Source organism: Pelodiscus sinensis, chromosome 19 (assembly GCF_052426305.1).
Source record: "Pelodiscus sinensis isolate ZL-2025 chromosome 19, ASM5242630v1, whole genome shotgun sequence".
Lineage (NCBI taxonomy): Eukaryota > Metazoa > Chordata > Testudines > Trionychidae > Pelodiscus > Pelodiscus sinensis.
Genome location: NC_143070.1, coordinates 21,231,962 through 21,250,331, shown reverse-complemented (window position 1 = coordinate 21,250,331; position 18,370 = coordinate 21,231,962). Strand labels below are relative to the sequence as shown.

The 18,370-nt window shown below is 48.6% G+C and overlaps 1 protein-coding gene across 1 annotated transcript in view; it reads right to left on the bottom strand.

Moving 5' to 3' along the window:
• Nucleotides 1–7,559, bottom strand: part of LOC142818147 (uncharacterized) — a 42,060-nt gene extending 34,501 nt beyond the window's left edge. The window contains exons 1-2 of the mRNA XM_089771519.1: nt 7,158–7,559; nt 2,725–2,925 (exon numbers count right to left, since the gene is read on the bottom strand). Of these exons, the coding sequence (XP_089627645.1) occupies nt 2,725–2,911 (187 nt within the window). The 5' untranslated portion in view covers nt 2,912–2,925; nt 7,158–7,559. The remainder of the gene's footprint in view (nt 1–2,724; nt 2,926–7,157) is intronic.
• Nucleotides 7,560–18,370: the final 10,811 nt, after the last annotated feature.

The following is an 18,370-nucleotide window of genomic DNA, read 5'->3' as shown; positions in this document are numbered from 1 at the left end:
CCTCTCCCCTCCTGCCCCATGAGGTGGGGGAGCTGCCATTGTATCTCCCCCATCTCTTTCTGTACAACCTGTGTCTCTCCATTCCCCAGCCAGGCTGCTCTTGCTCCCACAGTCACCCTCCTGCTTCTTCTCCCCACATCTTCCCTGTGACCCACTCCTTAGTTTCATTCCATTGCCCCCCTGCACCCATCCACCCCATGTCTCCCCTGAATCCCCCATATCCCTTCAGTGCCTCCTTAATTTCTCTCCTGCCCCCATCGCACACATCCCTGTTTCCCTCTTTAGCCCCTTCCCAATTGCCCCTACATTTAAAAGACAGAGGCATAGTGGGGAACCAGGTATGAGCCAGGAATCAGCTGTCCTGGCTAAGACAAGGTCCCAGACACTGCACCTCTTTTTAAACAGAGTGACAGCCCCTCCCTTTAAAGAGCAGAGTTGCAGCATCTGGGACTAGGCATGAGCTGGGACAGCTGATTCCTGGCTGACATCCATTTTCTGCTGTGCCTCTGTCTCCCCCCCGACACTCAGGCTGGCTCACCCCATCTCTGGCATTGTTCCCCCATTGCAAGGTGGGAGGGAAATGACTGATTGAGTAGTGATTTGACTATCCAATAAGCATATGCTGGTCAAGTAGACAATGACTTGTCTAGTCCCGTACATCTCTACTCTGCACCCTTGCAAAAAAAAAAATTAAAAACAGGATTTGGAAACAGAGAGCAGTGGGACTGTCAGAATGAAGAGCACCATTGGAATATATTGTAACATTAGATGTAGCACACAGAGAAACTAAGACACCAAAATATGTCATTAGAAGTTCAAATGCCAAATATTTGTATATACAATTAAGTAATAGCAGCAAAATGTGGGTACTTCAGTGGTTGCAAGATGGGGAATTACTTAAAGAAATACAGATGTTGGTATTAAGTTTGCAAGTTCAAAATGATTTTCTAAAGTATCTCGGTGCTTTCACAAATAACCTGGCTTCTGGTGAACATTCAAGAAGCAAAATCTATCCAACTGGCTGGTGATGTGAAAAAGCACCAGGCTGAGGGCGACTGTATTTCCCTATTTTGGATACTGGACACCTGGTAAAACAACTCGTATTCAGTTGAGCTCAGTGGCAATTCATCAGAACTAAGCAGCACAAAGGTTCCCTGTTAAGCATAATGACTGTATAGCTGTAGCCTTCTTATCTTTAAGACTCAAGGTTTCAAAAAGGCAAAGGAGACATCCTCTCCATCCCTCTCACATGCTTGGGTGTCTGGAAGAGCTGACTAGGGATGTTAAAGATCAGTTAATTGACTAATCGAGTAACCTCAAGAATTCTTATTGCGGCAGGGCTGGCAGCCAGTGTGCTCCAGGTTCACTCCTGAGGATACCCCTGCAACTCCATGCTCTGAGTGTCAGGCAGGACCTGGTCTGTGTGGGGGACCAGTTTAGAAACCAGCTCCCCTCGCAGATCAGCTGCCTGTAGCCTTGTGCTGCTACCTCTGATAAAGAGGCAGTGGCACGGGGTGGCAGTAGCCTCTTTCTAGAGACAAGGTCTGAGCTCCTGGACCCGGTCCAAGTTAGAACTGAGCTGAGCTGCCTGCCCACTCACCTCCTAATACACTTTATATGCAGAGCTGCAGACCCGCAGACCCATTTCAAGCTGGGACAGAGCTGGTTTGCTGGCCAGCCTGCTAAAACAATTTATTGGCAAGTGGGTGGCGGAGAATGCATGTAGTCTATAGAATTAACCTATGAGCTTTTGCTTATCAGTTAATTGACTACACTATTACATGGCTAGAGCTGACCCTGGGGTTCTCCTCTGAGCTCAGTCTGGCAAGGAGAGAGGACACACACCCCTCTCCTGGTACCTGGAATCACATCTTCCTTGGGCAGCATATGGGCAGGGCCATACCCTGCAGGGGAATATGGAGGAGCAGGGGGGCTACAGGTCATGAACAGATAGGGCCAGCAAAAGGGGAAGGATGCAAAGGCTGATGGGCAGGCAACAGAGGGAAATATTCATGAGCTCCTACCTTACAACTGTTCCCACGGACACGTAATTTCTGTGGGTAGCACAGTCAGTTCCGAATGGGAGCAAGAGGGGAGCTGCTCCTGCAGCCAGGCAGGGAAGTGCCAGGCTGTGCCAGTGACCTGCCAGGGGGGAGATGAGCTGTGCTGCTTCTCTGCTGCTTGTGGATGTTGCTGCAGCTCAGCTCCCTCTCTGCAGCCTCAGTTCTCCTCTGCCAGCAGCAGCAGCCCTTCTATGGTTTCTGTCTGCCTCTTGTGGCCAGTCGGGCCTGCCATTTGGTGCCCCTCTGGGCTGCACACAATCTACCAGAAGCAGGAAAGGACTCTGAGTCTGCGCCTTCCTTCTAGGGACTCAGCACCACAGCACAAGGGGACCCTGCAGGCGTTAACAGCAGCCACACCCAGCCCCACAACTCTGGTACCTGCTATTCCTACCTGGGCCCTTTCACTCATACTTCCAGCCAAGATACAACAGGGGAAAGATAGTGGGAAGAACATGGAGACCTTGACTGTGGGAAGAACGGCACCACTGCTTTCCCTGGGAGGGGGCATGAAAGGGAGTGTCTCTTACACAGGAGCCAGGATTATTGGAGCAGATACTCCTGACATTGGGGGTGGGGACAATAAGGGAATCTGTGCCAAATTCAACCCAGCAGCTTCAGAGCCCACCCAACTTCTGTTACCCAAATGGACAGGAATCCTTACCCAGCCAGTCCACAGCCTCATAATTCTCCTGCATCACATCCCTGTAGAGGGCTCTCTGGCCTGGATCCAGCAGAGCCCATTCCTCCTCAGAGAAACACACAGCCACCTCCTCAAAGCTCACCGGCTCCACCACGACTATCTCCTGTTCCTGGATCTGCAGCGCAGGTGCTGAGCTGGAGACAGACATAGGTGTTCTTCAGCCTGGCAGGTGGAGAAGAGTAATTGGAGAAATTTCAGAAATGGCTTGCTTCCTTTCCACACCCTAGACTCTGTCCCTGATGACACACACTAGATTCTGCCATTTTGGGTAAATGCTGAGTCTAAATATTCCATTAACAGCACTCTCAAGTTAGACTCCAAATCCAAATTTATTTATCTCAATACCTGTCTTGAGTTTCAAGATTACTGCACCTGTAACAATGGGGTTTAGTTCTGAACACACAATGCTTTCAAGAAGCAAACCACTAATTATGCTGCATGAACATGGATGTAGATGTCCAAATTTTGGTTCCTGAAGCTAAAGTGCCTCATTTTCCTGAATTTATTTGTAGCACAGTCTTAAGCAGACCAGGAACATTTTCTCTGCATATTTAATATGAAAATATCGAACATGAAAATGAAATGATGCCTGTCCGTAATGGATTGAAATTTACCAATATCTACATTTTAAAAAAAATTCAGAGAAAGAATGCCCCTCTCGCTGCTGGGTGGGTGACTGGTGCCTGCAGAGGGAGGGGCACCCATAGGATCAGAGGACATTTGGGGCTCCCTATTTACTAACTGAAATATTTTCAGGGGCACAGGAGCTGGTGCCCCCTATTGCTATCACAAGTCTCCTCTGACCTCTCCCCTCCTGCCCTATGAAGTGGAGGAGCTGCCATTGTATCTCCCCCATCTCTTTCTGTACAACCTATGTCTCTTCATTCCCCAGCCAGGCTGCTCTTGCTCCCACAGTCATCCCCCTGCCTCTCCTCCCTTTCTCTCCCTATGACCCCTCCACAAAGCTTCGTTTCCATTGCACCCATGCACATATCCACCCCATAAGTCACCCCTGAATCCTCCATGTCCCTCAGCGCTTCCTTCACCCCTCTCCTGCCCACACCTCACACACCCTGTTCCCCTCTTCAGCCTCTTCCCGATAGCCTGGGGGGGGGGGGGGCATTCTCCCCTGCCCTGCACTGGCTCTTACTACATTTAAAAGACAGAGGCATAGTGGGGAACCAGGTGTGAGCCGCAAATCAGCTGTCCTGGCTAATGCCAGGTCCCAGACACTGTGATTCTTTTTAAATGGAGTGAGAGCCCCTCTCTTTCAACAGCAGAGTTGCAGCATCTGGGACCAGGCATGAGCCAGAACAGCTGATTCCTGGCTCGAGCCAGAACAGCTGATTCCTGGCTCATGCCCATTGTCCACTCTGCCTCTGCCTCCCCGCTGCCACTCAAGCTGGCTCCCCCCAGCTCCAGCATTGTTCCCCCATTGCGAGGCGGGAGGGAAGTGACTAGCTGAGTAGTGACTTGACTACCCAATAAGCATATGCTGGTCACGTAGGTGACGACTCGACTAGTCCCTTACATCTCTACACTGAACCCTTGCAAAAAAATTTGATTTGAAAATACCTGGATTTGGAAACAGAGCAGTGGGTAAATTTACTGTGCAAGTAAATTTACAGTAAAGCATTGAAAAACAGGGCTTCTTCCACAAGAGTTATTCCCCGCCCCATTAGGAATAAACCCTCTTGTGCAAGCACTCTTTCACAAGGAGGCAGTGCGGACAGGGAAAAGGGGTTTCTTGCGCAAGAAAGCCCTATGACTGAAATGCGCATTAGAGCTTTCTTGTGCAAGAGTGTGTCCACACTGCCATGGGTGCTCTTGCGAAAATACCCATCTCTTGCACAAGAGCACATGGCAGTGTGGACGTACCCTCGCACAAGAATTTTGCACAAGAACCCTTGCGCAAAACAGTTCTTGCTCAAGAAGCCTGCAGTGTAGACAGAGCCTCAGAGTGAAGAGCAGCATTGGAATATATTGTAACACTAGATGTAGCACACAGAGAAACTGAGACACCAAAATGTCTCATTAGAAGTACAGATATTAATTTGTATATTCAATTAAGTAATAGAAACATGAGGTGGGTATTTCAGTGGTTGCAGGATGGGGAATTACTTACAGAAATACAGATTTTTGTAATAAGTTTGTAAGTACAAAATGATTTTCTAAAGTATCTCAGTGCTTTCACATTTAATAACCTGGCCTCTGATGAACATTCAGGAAGCAAAATCTACCCAAGTGGCCGGTGATATGAAAAAGCACCAGGCTGAGGGTGACTGTATTTCCCTATTTTGGATACTGGACACTTGGTAAAATGATGCTTATTCAACTGAGCTCAGAAGCAGTCCATCAGAACTGAGCAGCACAAAGGTTCAAATTAACATCAAATCCCTGTTAAGCATAATGACTGTGTAGCTGAAGCCTTCTTATCTTTAAAGCTTTAGGGTTCAAAAGGGCAAGGGAACACTCCCTACACCTTTCTCACATGTCTGGGTGTCTGACAGAGCTGACTAGGGATGTTAAGTATTGGTGAATTGAATAAACTGAATTTTATTGGTTCAGTAATCTTAAGAATTCTTACTGGTTAATCAACTACCCTATAGTCCCTAGGGGCAGGGGCAGGGCCAGCAGCCAGTGTGCTCCAGCCTGTCTCTTGAGGAGCCTCCAGCCATGCTGTGCTGCTGTCTCTATATCAGAGGCAGCAGTGCAGGGTGCCAGTTTAAGAAGCATTCCCCTCACAGACAAGCTGCCTGTCACCCTGTGCTGTTACCTCTGATAAAGTGGCAGTAGCTCGAGGTGGCAGCATGCACTATCTACAGGAGGTCTGAGCTCCTGGACTCGGTATGAACCAGAACTGAGCTGGGCTGCCTGCCCACCCGGCTCTTAGTACACTTTCAATGTAGAGCCAGAGCAGGGGGAGATCCCAAACCCATTCAATCCAGGACTGAGCCACACGGCTGGTCAGTCTGCTAAAAAATGTACTGGCAAGTATGTGTGTGGGGGAGGGGGGAAATGCATTTAGTCTACAGAATTAACCTATAAGCTTTTGCTTATCAGTTAATTGACTATTACATCCCTAGAGCTGACCCTGGCACTCTCCTCGGAGCCCCATCTGGCAAGGAGGGAGAACACACTCCCCTCTCCTGGGACCTGGAATCACATCTCCCTGGGGCAGCACATGGGCAGGGCTGCACTGCACCCTGCAGGGGGATATGGAGGAGCAGGGGGCTACAGGGCAGGAAGGGGCAGGTCAGAGTGGGGATAGCAGGAAGGAGAGGATGCACAAGGCCAATGGGCAGGCAGCAGAGGGAAGACGACACTGGCTGCAGGCTGGCACCTGCTCCCATAGACCAGTAGTTGCTGCTGACAGCGTGGTCAGTGCCAGACAGGAATGGGGTGTGGGGAATAAGGGGCACTTTGCTGGCTGATGCGGATACACAGCAAAGGCTATGCAGATGGATGAGCTGGGGGAGCAGCAACTGCCTCCCTCCATTCCCTGTTGGCAGATGGGCGGTTGGGGAGCAGGGACCTAGCAGCAGCAGGACCCACCAGCACTGATAGGGAGGGAGACCGAAGATACGGGATAATTCACCCATTTTTAATAACAAGCCAGGACCCTGCAGCCAGGCTTAAATCCAGCCCTGTCCCTTTAGCCCATGATGTCTGTTCATTAACTAGAGGGCTGGGCAGGAAGCAAAACAACAGCTCTCCCAGGCAGCCATCAGCCACTCAATCTCACCCCCTTAGGCAATGCCCACCCATCAGGAAAGGAAGAGGCACCTTCTCCAGACACTGGCCACCAACACAGCCCTGGGAAGTGGGTGCTGCCACCCCCCCCCCCTCATCCTGGAAGAGGGTTTTCTCCCTGACCCCTCTCACATATTTTTACAAACACTGGAAATGTCCATAGGACACATAGGACGGTATTTTTTCCTGGCAGGGTCCAGATCCTCTTTAACCCTGCTGCTTGCCCAAGTTTTGCTCTTTAACTCCTCTCTGGGCCCTGCAGCCAGTTGTGGGATCTCCCCACCCAAAAACGGGCGGTTTGGCTCCTGCACAGACTTTACCCCCTGAAATTTCATGCATCAGCTTCCCGCCACAAACAAAGGTTACGCGGCCCCTGCGGAGAAAGACCCGCGACCCGCCCTGCATCCCCAGCGCACTAGAGCCCGGGAAACAAGTCACCGCCACTCCCCCGCCCGCCGCACTTTTATCCTGGGAGCAGCTCTCCACACGTGGCCTCTACTCTCCCTCCCCCCACGCGGCCCGTGATTTGGGTCCCCGGGGAAAACCTCCCCCGCCGATTTATCGCCTCCGCCCATCAGGCACCGCACCGGCTCGGCTCCTCCGACCCCGCTACCCCGCGCTTCTCAGAACGAGCCGCGCACCAAGTAACGGCTCCAACAGCTTCCTCGGAATGCGCACCTCAGGGCGCCCGGCGCACGCGCAGTGACCGCGGGGGAGGAGCGTCTCTCTCCCTCGGCTTGCGCGCGGCCAAGTCGCAGTGGACGGGGCGGGCCTGAGCAGGGGCAGGGACACAATGAAAACCCGGCGGGGGGGGGGTCAGACCTACGCAGGCGGTCTGTGACTCGGGTCTCGGATCACCGCCAGGGGTTTAGCTTAGACCCGGAGTTGCCTGGCTACGCCCCCGCCCGGCCGGGCCCCAAGCAAACCGACACACGGACGCGAAGCGGTTCTGTGTCGGGCCGGGACTTGCAGCAACAGGGGGCCCGTGCGGGGAGTGGGCGGAACAGGCGCATGTTCCCCGCCGCCAAGCCCCGTTCCCCAGCCGCGCACAGACCGGGCGGAGTGACACTGAGCGTCCCGGGCCCTGCAGGAGCCTCCCCGCAGCACCAGCACCCGGGCCGGGCGGGGTCAGGAGACAGCGACTCCCCACGCCGGGTGCTGCTGGGGGCGGGGCTGGAGGCTTAGTGTCTCCGCCCGCCTCCCGGTGCGGGCCTGACGCTCACACGCTGCTGCCTCCGCAGCCGGACCGAGCACGGGGTAGCAGCACGGGAGCCGCGTGTGCGGGGCCAGCTGCATCCAGCGTTCCAGCCCCTGCCCCTATCCTGGCTCCCCTGGGTTTCCGGGCAGGCCGCCCCTTGGCAGCTCTGGCTTACAGTCTCCCCTCTTCACCAGTTCCCTCCTCCCCCTTGCTAGGCCGCATTCCCCCCAACCCTGGCTCGCAGCTTCCTAACAGGCTGCCCCCCCCCCCCAACAAAATGACAATTTTAAAAAAGTTTTTTGAAACAGTCTTTCTAAAAGCACACCAAAAGTCTGAAAATAAAGGCTGTGTCTAGACTGGCAAGTTTTTCCACTAAAGCAGCTGCTTTTGCAGAAAAACTTGCCAGCTGTCTACACTGGCCACTTGAATTTCCGCAAGAACACTGACTTCCTACTGTGTGAAATCAGTGCTTCTTGCGGAAATACTATGCTGCTCTCGTTGGGGCAAAATCCTTTTGCCCAAAGCTTTTGCGCAAAAAGGCCAGTGTAGACATCTCAGATTTGTTTTGCACAAAAAAGCCCCGATGGTGAAAATGGCAATCAGGGTTTTTTTGTGGAAAAGCGCGTCTATATTGGCACGGACGCTTTTCTGCAAAAAGTGCTTTTGCGGAAAAGCGTCCATGCCAATCTAGATGCTCTTTTCAGCAAATGCTTTTAACGGAAAACTTTTCCATTAAAAGCATTTGCGGAAAATCATGCCAGTCTAGACGTAGCCAAAGTGTTTAACTAGCAATGTAGGAGAAAGATTGGATGACTACCATTTAGCAGCTGACTTGAATCGTACTTAATCATCCAATTTTTCTCCTACATTGCTAGCTGAAGTTTATTTTCAGCCTTTTGGTGTGCTTTTAGAAAGACTGGCAACACTAAAATAAAAAAAAAATTAAAGACAATCTAGGCAAACTGATTCATTATGCATTGGCAACATTTCATTTGCATATTTATTTCAATACAAATATGCAAATAAAATATTGCCCATCTGCCAAAAATTTGTGAACGGGTTTGCCGACCTGGGGTATTGAAAAGGTTGAAACCACTTATCTACTGGATACAGCTCAGTGAGAATCAATAACTGAAAGCTGAAGCCAGACAGTTTCAGGCTACACAGGAGGCACAAATGTTTGTTAGAAATGATGATGAGCCACAGAAACCAATGGCCACAGGAAGTCGTGGATTTTCCATCTCTTGATGTCTTCAACTCCATGCTGGGTGACTTTCTATTAAACATGCTGTGGGGAAACAGAGTTTTGTGCCTGGGTATCTGGGCTAAGTGTAATATCTTGTGTCACAGAGGGTGTCAGACTTGATGGCTAATGTTCCTCTTGGTGGCTACAGTTTATTTCAACTTTCAAAGAACCTTTGACGAGGTCACTTATTAAAGGCTGTTAAGCAATGTAAGCTGTCATTATTGTGGGAAAATTAAACCTCTGACATTGCTGTAGCTATTTTGTATGTCCAGCCATTGGTAGCCAAAAACGAAATATTACAGAGCTAGGATTTTGAGAGTCAAGGCCAAGTAACAGTATGTTTCCAGTTTTGCTAATCACAATGGGACGAAAAGTTAATGTACCATAACAGGGACATTTAGACAGCTCACCATTGTTTTAAGTGCATCAAACGTATAAGCATTATAAGAAAAATTTTAAAAATTGCTAAAACTAGATGAATTAGTGACCCATTAGCATTTGTGTCAGTTTAACTTTGAAATCATATTTCTAGTTGCATTACAGGCAGTCCCCGGGTTACGTACAAGATAGGGACTGTAGGTTTGTTCTTAAGTTGAATCTGTATGTAAGTCAGAACTGGCGTCCAGATTCAGCCGCTGCTGAAACTGACCACCAGTTCTGACTTACATACAGATTCAACTTAAGAACCCCAGGCATCCCCAAGTCAGCTGCTGCTGAAACTGATCAGCGGCTGATTCCAGGAAGCCCGGGGCAGAGCAACTTGGGGAACGCCTGGGGCAGAGCAGCTGGGGTGCTGCTGAGTTGGTCCAGTAGCGCCTAGAGCGGCGCTGTGGGACCAACTGGCAGCGCCCCAGCTGCTCTACCACAGGCATCCGGAGAAAAGCCTGGTCTGCTGTGGGGGGGCATACTAGCTGCGCCCGCCCCCCAAGCAGACCAGGGAGACGCGGGTGGCGGACCGAGACGCACCGCGGTCCCGCTGCCGGTGTCCTCAGAGGCTTTGCTCCAGCAGACCAGCAGACCAGGGAGACATGGAGCAAAGCCGCGGAGTACGCTGGCAGCGGGACACCCCAGACGCGCTGTGGCTGTCCTGCTGCCGGCGTCCTCGGAGACTTTGCTCCCCGTCTCCCTGGTCTGCTGGTCTCCAGCAGACCAGGGAGACGCAGAGCAAACCCCGTTCGTAACTGCGGATCTGACATAAGTCGGATCCACGTAACTCGGGGACTGCCTGTACTTATTTTTATCTCACAGCCATTCCCCGTCTTACCTATGGGGAGTTTGGATGATTTGTACTGACCTGTTTTGGATGATTTGTACATAGAACCTTATTTTGCCAAGGCAGTATCACAGCCATTCTAGTTACATGCTGTACCCCATCCCCACAATCTTTGTCAGCCTTTACGTTGATTCATCTTTAGAAAGGACATTAGCTCTTCTACCACAACATCAATAAATAATAATGTCTAGTGATAATAAAAGTTAATGGTACACTAAAATGTCAAATGTTACTTGTGTAGAAGCTGTAGAAGCTATTTTATGTTTAGCTAGAAGCCATCTTGTATAACAGAAACCATTTCAGCTTTTTGTCTTTGCACATAGGCCAGAGTGAACTTTCTATCACCCCATGCGCCAGGCCAAGACAGATGTGCTATTGGAATGTGTTAATTGGGCTGGTTCAGAGAGGAGAGGTACTCCCTCGTACCTGTCCGCCATCTTGTTGATAAGGCTTTGTTTTTCCTAGTTTAATTGATTATTTCTGTAATTGGATGCCCTGACGTCAGACTGTTTGGTTAAGGGTATAAAGATACTAGGATTGATTGTATTAAGCAACTTTACTGGGCCCGACTTTGCTGGGACCACGTTTGGCTCACTTTGCTTTACTGATCAATAAAGCTATCAGTTGTTAGCCGCCTAACCAGAGAGGAGCGTGTTTTTGCTTCGACAATTTGGAGGTCCCACCGAGATTCCTAACGCGCCACTTGCCTGTATGGATGGACTGGCACTCCACTTCCAAACCTCTCAGAGCGCTCAATAGAAGGTAAAGGGGATACCTGTTACGAAATGTCCTGGTGAAGGCTTGGGATTTGGAGTGACGGCCGGCCATTAGGGTAAGGGGGGCTACGGAATTCAATTTTGTGGAGCGGCTAACATTTTGTTTGTCTGTGTCTGTCTTTGTTTATTAGGCCTGTCTTATGTGTCACAGTTCCAGAAGGGCACACCAGTGTCTCTAGTGAGGCAGCCATGCACTGGACCCTTTGTGTTCGGACACTAAAAGCTGGTGTGGTGCCATTACTCTCTCTCGGCACACGGAACTGTGGGGAAGCTTTGTTGTCTCTCTCTGTTATTTGTGCGCGTAGTACCGACCTCTGAGGCTAACCCCAGGCCATAGTACCCCATTCCACCAGGTTGTCTCCAGGCACCAGGACGTGGTGTTCTGCCAGGCTGGGACGGGTGCCGGAAACCCCTGTGAGCCAGGTGGACCTTGAGTCCAGTGCCTTGCAACAAAAGGGGGGGGACCAGTGCAAGCAGGCGGATTTCTCTTAATTCGGTGACTCGCAGAAGGTGTAAGCAGGCGGACTTTTAGTTCGGTGCCTTACAGAATCTGTTTAAGCGCGTGCAGAAAATGGGGGTAGGTCAGTCTACAGGAATTCCAATGCCTTCTAAGGACAGTCCAGCTTTCTTTATGTATACCCACTAAGGGAAAAATACTTGCAAGTTTCTAGATAAGTGGAATTTGTATACTCAAAATGACCCAAAATTGCAATTCCCATTGAAAGGGACTTTTGATGTAACTAAAATTTTACATTTAAGGGAGGCTCTTGAGGGTTGTGGAGCGAAAACTCCCGATCTGCAATGGTCTGCCTATCTACCATGGTATGAAGAAACTTTTAAAAGGCAGAAAGAATCTCAATTAAGAAGCTTCAAAGATACTCAGGAAAAACTGCAAACACAGATTAAACTGCTGAAAGAGGCTGGCACTCAATCAAAAGCAGTGATAACTAAACCTAGTGCACCACCTATTGGGCAATTGTATCCTTGTCTCCCAAACCCCGATTCACAGCATGACATGAATGATGTCCTGTGCCCCGCATGGAATCCCCCGCCATTCCCAGCCCCACCTCCAGCTCCCAAGCTCCAAGTAGCTTCAGGAAGCCAGGCTGTGACTGAGAAGGAAAAACAGGGAACAGGGGTGTTCCCCATTACATATCAGATTTCTGGGGGAAGCACTATTCTCCTCCAGCCAGCAACTCCTAAGGGACAACTATCAGTAACACGTATTGAGGTGGGGAATAATAGCCCCGTCGCCGCTTATCCTTTACGGGAAGTCCCAAACCCACAAGGAGGGTGTATGCGGGTTTACCAACCCTGGACCAAAACCGAATTACATGCCATGGCCAAAGATTTTCCCTCAGTAGAAGAGGACCTGGTAAAATTTAAAACAGAATTGGCACTAGTAATACGATCTTATGATCCTAACTGGCAAGACCTTGATCTGCTTTTGAGGGTGATTCTGCCTCATGATAAGCGTAAAAAGATTTTAAAGAAGGCAGGCTGGCCACCTGGACCTATTTCAGGAGACCCAGATTTAGCAGCTAATGAAGAAGCTCTCACCCGAGCTAGAAATGGACTGCTTGATAGTATCCTTCAAGTCTTTAACAAACTTCCAAATTGGGTTAAAATTAGCACCTGCAAACAGGAAGAAAATGAATCACCAGGTGCCTATTTGGAAAGGCTTACTAAAGTGTTTGAAAGGCACTCTGGCATTGAAAACCCAGCTGACACTGCCAAGCAGGCGCTGGGTGCCGCTTTTGTTACTGGACTGGATCCAGCTATCCAGACCCTGTTAAAACAGATAACTATTTGATGGGAAACTAAACCCTTAGAGGAGCTTCTGGCAGTGGCAAACCACTGCAGACAGTGCATAAAGGCTAAGCAGGACAAAGAACCTAAGCTTATGGTTCTGCAATCACTGCCTACTAAAACAGGCAGGGGTCGGGAGCGTCCCATAGAACGACAGTCACGGGGCTCACCCTGGTCTGGAAATTCTGCCGGCTGTGGCAACCCCAGGATAAATGCAAACACTTGTCACTATTGCAAACAGCCAGGACACTGGAAAAGTCAGTGCTCGAACCGCCCCAGGCAGCCAGAGCCTTTAGCTTTCAGACCCCCGCAGGGTCAGTTTACATTGGCAACGGCTGAGAGTCAATAGGGGTGCCCAAAGGAGGATTGCAACTTCACCCTTTTGTCTCTGCTTATTCCCCTAAATTCTGATGGCACCCTCATTTGCCAGGTTGCTGGACAAAACACCCAGGCTTTAATGGACACAGGTGCTAGCAGGTCCACCCTCCAAGCGTCTTCTTTCTCTATTCCCATTTCTAACTAGGTTGTTAATGCAGTTGGTATTTCTAATAAAGTCGTGCCTCGCCCTGTTTCTAAACCCGTGCCTCTGGTACTAGGACCTATTTCATTCCTTTCTCCTAAGTCCTGTGGTAAATGGAATTGGTCAGGCAGTAAAAACAGGTGGAGGTATCAGTAGTTTGCTGTTAGAACAACACGCCATTACTATTGATAACATGCACCTCATTGCACAAGGATTCAATCACCTTAACAATACTATTGTGTCAATCATTAATAGTATCCAAAACAATGATGTTTCATTGACGGTTGCATGTGTGGCCTATGGCGACCGCATACTAGAAATAATTAAGGAAAGTTTACTGCAAGTGCAGTTACAAAATTGGCCACGGATTTTAGATCGCATCACCATCCTCAAACAAATACAAAAGCAAGGGATCCATGAAATAGTCCCAGCCTTTTTAAAGTTGGCTAAATTTGATAAAGTACCCAGAATTGACCATGAGGAGGATAAAACAGTACACCTCATGATGGCAGTCCCACGGTGGACACAGGACCCGATGAAGGTTTACTATGCAAATAGTGTGTGCACTTTTGTCAATGACACCTACATACAGCACTATCCCACTGTGCGTTTGGTAACGGAAGGAGGCTTGGAAATTAATCAAGCTTGCTGCACAAAGCATAAGGGATGGTGGCTGTGTGAATGCTATGCCACAAGCAGAAATAATAACACACAGGATGGATGGGCTAGATTAGTCCATAAGGAGCTAGTGGCTGAAGTGGTTCGAGTCCATGACCTAGTATGTGCCCTGGGGTACTCCAACTTCACTATTCCTAGAAATATTTGCTTTGCAGAGGATACGGGGTTTTGTGTGCCTGTTGTGGGCACGATGCAAGTAGGCCCCCATGCTTTCTGGCCAACCAGCAAAATAGATACTATCAACAAAACCATTGCTCCACCTGGAGCTATAAAAAACTTATTAACCCAACTATTTCCCCCAGTGGAACACTTGCAACTAGATATCCATGAGTTAGTAAGCCGAAATAAGGAAGCTTTGATACCCATTGCTAAATTGATACAACAGCAGAGTGAGGAAATAGATGAGGTACAAAAAGAACTGGAAACACCTTGGTGGGCAATACCAGAAGAGGTGACTCTCCATCCAATAGTTAGAACATTAAGCCTACTATTAATGGTAACCCAGGCCGTAACAGTTGTAGTTCTATTGGGAATGTGCTGTTACATGTGTAATCGGGTTAAAGATATGAATTTGCAAAGGAGAGTCAAGAGAGGAATGGAAGTGGCTATGAATAATGCCATACGACGACATCTTGCAGAGTAAGAATGGTATCATTGAAGGTGTGGCCATAGTGATGAAGTAATCAAGGTGAAGGGATTAGAAAATATAGTATATTTGTTGATGTTTACTTAAAATGATATATAGTAGTGTGTAGAGAGCAGACTTGTACACATATATATGTTATCTATGTAATCAGTAAATCATTAAGAAGTTAATTAGCTAAACCCTCGTACAAAAAACCCCACCAATTGTGGTCTCGGGCCTAACATTCCCAGGCCCACCATAAGAGACCTAACAGATTGGGAAAATATAATCTGTCCATCAGTCGTAGGAGGGAATGTGCAGACTAAGGGACAGATGGGGCATGAGTGTGTGAACGGTACAACAAAGGTGTCCACATGACAGTGTTTAGCCCACTGGGTCACCTTGAGTTCATGCATTATGCTTTTCCGGGACGATGGGTAAACATCCTCCCCATAAAAGGACAAAAAGTGGGGGAATGTAGTAAATTGAGGCTCAGTAACATGGAGTCAGCAGGCCTAAATAAGAGGCCTGTAACATGAAAACAGCAACAGGCCTGCAATCTAGTGAGCAAGACTTTGGTTCAGTAACAGGAGCCAAGAAAGAGGCCCTATTGATAACTGTGCGATTGTGTAAGTTAGGTCGAGCATGGAAGGACACAGGGAGGCACTGGGTACAGACTGTGAGCCAAAGGGGAGTATTGGAACATCTTAATAGAAATGTCTTGGTACAAAAACTCCCTAAAAACTAATGCACATACCGACCTAGGTTCAGGACCGGGTCGAAATTGACAGCATGAAGGATAGTAAGTAAGCCCCCCTTCCGTAAGGTGAGGGGTGGTAACTAGGCAACAGAGGGTGGTAACCTGGTGCGTAAAGAAATGATGTAAGTTGTTTGTACCTGTCTATAAAAGGACACCGCAGAGGGTGCTCTCCGGCCGACCTTGGGGGGGGTGCACTAGGCGCCTGAACGGCAGGTGTCATTGCCTAAACTTACAGAGTGCACAGTAGCTTAACTTTGACTAACTGCTGTTAATATCTGTTATATGGCAATAGGCCTGCCCGGTGTTGGTACCTTGTCAACGCGGGCCATAGTGCTGTCAAAGTCAGACAGGACTCACAGATTTGGCAGACTGCTCTGTTTATTTCAGCAAAGCTTTGCTAAAATGCATGGAGAAAATGTGAGTACCCTACAAGGTTTAAACCCCTTGATTTTATACAGTTAAAAGGAAGCCAAAATTAACAGGATTAAAAGGGGGGCAAAACTTCACATAATTAGTGTGAGGCTACTCAAGTACTTTTCATTTCAATATTAAGCACACAGCAATCTCCTGGCTATATCTCCCTGATTATCTGGAATTGTTTCCTAACACTTAATGTTTCTTTTCCTGTTAAACTCAGGCCCAAATTGGCTAGCACCTTGATCTGCATACCTACAATCAACATTAACATACTTTTCTTCTTTCTCTTAAAAAGACAAACAGAATTCCTTCAACTTATTCAGTTATTACAGCACAATTCATCTTTTTTTTACAGTATAATTCTTTCTACTTTCACAGTGCCCAGTGGTGTAACATTGTACTGATCTCTGTTACCAACTGGTAGAGCTTCGCATTTGACAATAAACCTGCTCGATTGATTTCAAACCTTGCCTGCATCTGTGGTTTCCGGGGCCTCTCAGAGATCTCTTGTGTTGACCTAAGTGCACGGGGTCTAACACTCTAGATAAAGGGAGTACCGATTGTTACGCACGCAGCTGAAAGTTTAACAACGGAGTAGAGGTCCTGTCAGGAGCGCGCCAGGACAACCCTGACCAGACGACGCTGACACTGACAGTCCAGACCACCGAAGGTACCGAGGTACAGAACACCGAGGTACGACAAGTCCTACTTCCCCTGTGAATCTATTAGGAAGAGATTTATTGTACAGATTGTGTTGTACTATTTTCTGTACTTCTGATGGGGTTTATCTTGAAGTGCCTGCACAGACCCGACAGGAGGTGGAGGACCTGCTGCAGGGTCCTGACACCGTACTATTTCCCTTAATTCCTGATTCAGATGCTGATCTTTTGTCCCAGGTCCCCAACTGTTTGTGGGCCAGCACCCCAAATGAAGTGGGCAGGATATCAGTAGATCCCGTTTACATTTCTGTTGACAAAACTAAGCGTCTGCCCCGTATTACTCAATACCCACTGAATCCTGCAGCTGAGGCAGGAATTCAGCCTGTTATTTCTGATCTCTTGGCACAAGGTGTTCTTGTTCGCTGTACAAGTGAGTGTAATACTCCTATACTGCCTATAAAGAAACCAGGAAGAGACACCTATCGTTTCGTCCAGGACCTTCGAGCTATCAACGCTATTGTCATTTCTCAATTTCCTGTTGTGCCTAACCCGACCACTATTCTCTCCTCTATCCCACCTGATTCCACCCATTTTACCGTCGTTGATCTCTCCTCCGCTTTTTTCAGTGTTCCCCTCCACCCTGATTGCCAATATCTTACTGCTTTTACTTATAAAGGACAGCAATACTGTTGGACCGTTCTGCCACAAGGGTTTAGAGATTCTCTCACCTACTTTTCACAAATTCTATGGCAGGATCTCTCTGACATTACATTCCCTTCTGGCTCTACTCTTATTCAATAGGTAGATGATTTGCTTCTTTGTAGCACTTCCCTTGAGGCCTGCAGAACAGATTCTGTTGTACTTCTCACTGCTTTAGCTGATAAGGGTCATAAAGTGTCTAAATGAAAACTTCAGCTCTGCAAGCCCAGGGTTCGGTATTTGGGCCATGACCTCTCGGCAGGGAGCCGTCACCTCTCTGCTGATAGAATCCAGGCAATCCTTTCTTCCCCTAAACCCACTACCCCCTCCCAAGTCCGCTCTTTCCTCGGTATGGCTGGCTACTGCAGACAATGGATTCCTAACTTTTCTCAGCTAGCCAAACCGCTCCAGGAGCTCACCTGTAATGCGACCCCTTCCCCTATACCGTGGGGATCTCAGCAAGACACTGCATTCTCGTCTCTGAAACAAGCACTAGCTTCTGCTCCAGCTCTGGGCTTGCCCGATTACTCCCGTCATTTCACTTTGTTCTGTCATGAAAAAGAAGGATGTGCTTTGGGTGTACTAGTGCAGAAACATGGTGATAAATACTGCCCTTATTACAGCACTTATCTTGACCCTGTTGCGGCCTTATTTCCACCGTGCCTCCGTGCCATTGCGGCAGCAGCATGGATTTTAGAGCAAGCAGAACCTTTGGTTTTACAATCTCCATTAACACTGGCTGTTCCTCATTCGGTGTCAGCATTACTTTTAAAAGGGAAAAACCCAGCACCTTTCTAATGCCCATCTTGTTAAATATGAACGGCTTCTCTTTGCTTCTCCCAATGTCTCTGTAATTCGCTGTGACTCTTTAAATCCCGCTACACTGCTCCCTGCACCCCATGAGGGGGAGCCTCATGACTGTTTGCAAGTTGTGCAAGCCGTCACCTCTCCAAGACCAGACCTGTCTGAAATGCCTTTGGATAACCCTGATTTTATACTGTATACAAACAGTTCTTGCTTTTATAATTCTAGTGGAGTTTTAGTAGCAGGCTATGCAGTTTGTACTGTCTGGGATGTCATAGAATCTGCCCCTCTGCCTGCTGTTTCTTCCGCACAGGTAGCGGAATTAACGGCTCTCACAAGGGCTTGTCATATTGCTGCAGGAGCATCTGCTACTATCTACACTGACTCCCA